The 1127-nt window shown below is 60.0% G+C and overlaps 1 protein-coding gene and 1 pseudogene across 1 annotated transcript, besides 1 other annotated feature; both read right to left on the bottom strand.

The window, feature by feature from the left end:
* Positions 1-19: 19 nt before the first annotated feature.
* On the bottom strand, positions 20-472 carry Tco025E_09763 (Tbingi protein; annotated as a pseudogene).
* Positions 473-476: 4 nt separating this feature from the next.
* Tco025E_09762 (trans-sialidase) lies at positions 477-1097 on the bottom strand (the record flags this gene model as incomplete). Its single annotated transcript, XM_029376571.1, has 1 exon — positions 477-1097. One exon carries the CDS (start codon positions 1095-1097, stop codon positions 477-479), a length of 621 nt encoding a protein of 206 aa, XP_029223638.1.
* A 9-nt stretch (positions 1098-1106) lies between these two features.
* Positions 1107-1127: a microsatellite.

Genomic DNA, 1127 nt, shown 5'->3' with positions numbered 1-1127 from the left:
GCTCGTCCTCGTTGAAATGCGTCTCCGACAGGAGACAGAAGGCCACCTTGCTGTCGTAGAGCAATTTTTCCAATGCGAGACGCTTTGGCGGAGTTAATCCGCCTGCATTTCATTGGGCTCCGCGAAGTAACGGGCCAGGGTTCTGCTCGACATCCCCGCTAATGAGCAAGAGGAGTCGGCAAATACTACAGAGAGCACGTTTGCACGTGCAGGAGAGCGTTCTTCCACTCTCATTCACCCCAGAGTGCCGGTGATGCTGCTTGCTCTCTCTCTGGTTGCCGATAGCCTGCCGCCCGCCCCAGTCGACAGCGACTGAGTATAATGCGGGCTCTTGGCTTCCCCCTGGACGGGGCACTGGACCCTGGCACCACGGTGAGGTGGCCGGCATCGCCAGGGTTGTTGTTACCCATGTTCACAGCCACAAGAGGAAAGACAATCGTGGCGACGCGCATCTGCACGCCCCTGCCGTTGCGGCCTTAGAATTGACCCCATGACCTCGTGGTTAGCTGGGAATTAACTATTTCCTCCAGCGACTTCCCGGCGCCCCACGTGATGCGTTTGCCTCCCCTTTTGCCCTCCCCGACCTCGCCAAACACCAGCTGCAGGACGAAGGTTGCCCGGTTTTTACTCGTCCCACGGAGGCGCTCCAAGAGCATAAAAATCCTATCCGCCTTAACTACGGCCTTGGGGCCGCCCAACTGAAACCTTCGGCCTGCCTCGCCACCTCGCTGCACTGCAATGCCTGTCCACCAGTCAGTGGCATCCCGCACGGTCATGGTTCGTTGCGCCCATCCACCACCTACGGCACTCACGTGCTTTTCCCACACGCCAGAATTGGGCCCACTGGCCGTGCCGTAATTCGCTTTGGCGAGAGCCACCATAAAACCACTCACCGCAAAAAGGGAGTGCCCGTTAAACGTTGTGACTTCACTCCCTCCGGACGCCTCTGTGTCCCCACCCCCACCGGACGCCTCTGTTTTGCCTTGATTGAAGAGACCCATCGGCCGCGCCTCACTCACATTCGCCGCCGCCGCCTCGCAGCTCAACACGAGAAGAAGCAGCGGCAGCGCCGCGGAGGAAAACAGGCGCCGGGGCATGCTGGGCCGCTCTCTCTCTCTCTCTCTCTC

Source organism: Trypanosoma conorhini, assembly GCF_003719485.1.
Source record: "Trypanosoma conorhini strain 025E chromosome Unknown Tco_14.4_contig_01270, whole genome shotgun sequence".
Lineage (NCBI taxonomy): Eukaryota > Euglenozoa > Kinetoplastea > Trypanosomatida > Trypanosomatidae > Trypanosoma > Trypanosoma conorhini.
Note: the sequence above shows the minus strand (reverse complement) of the source record. Positions and strands in the feature narration are given on the sequence as shown.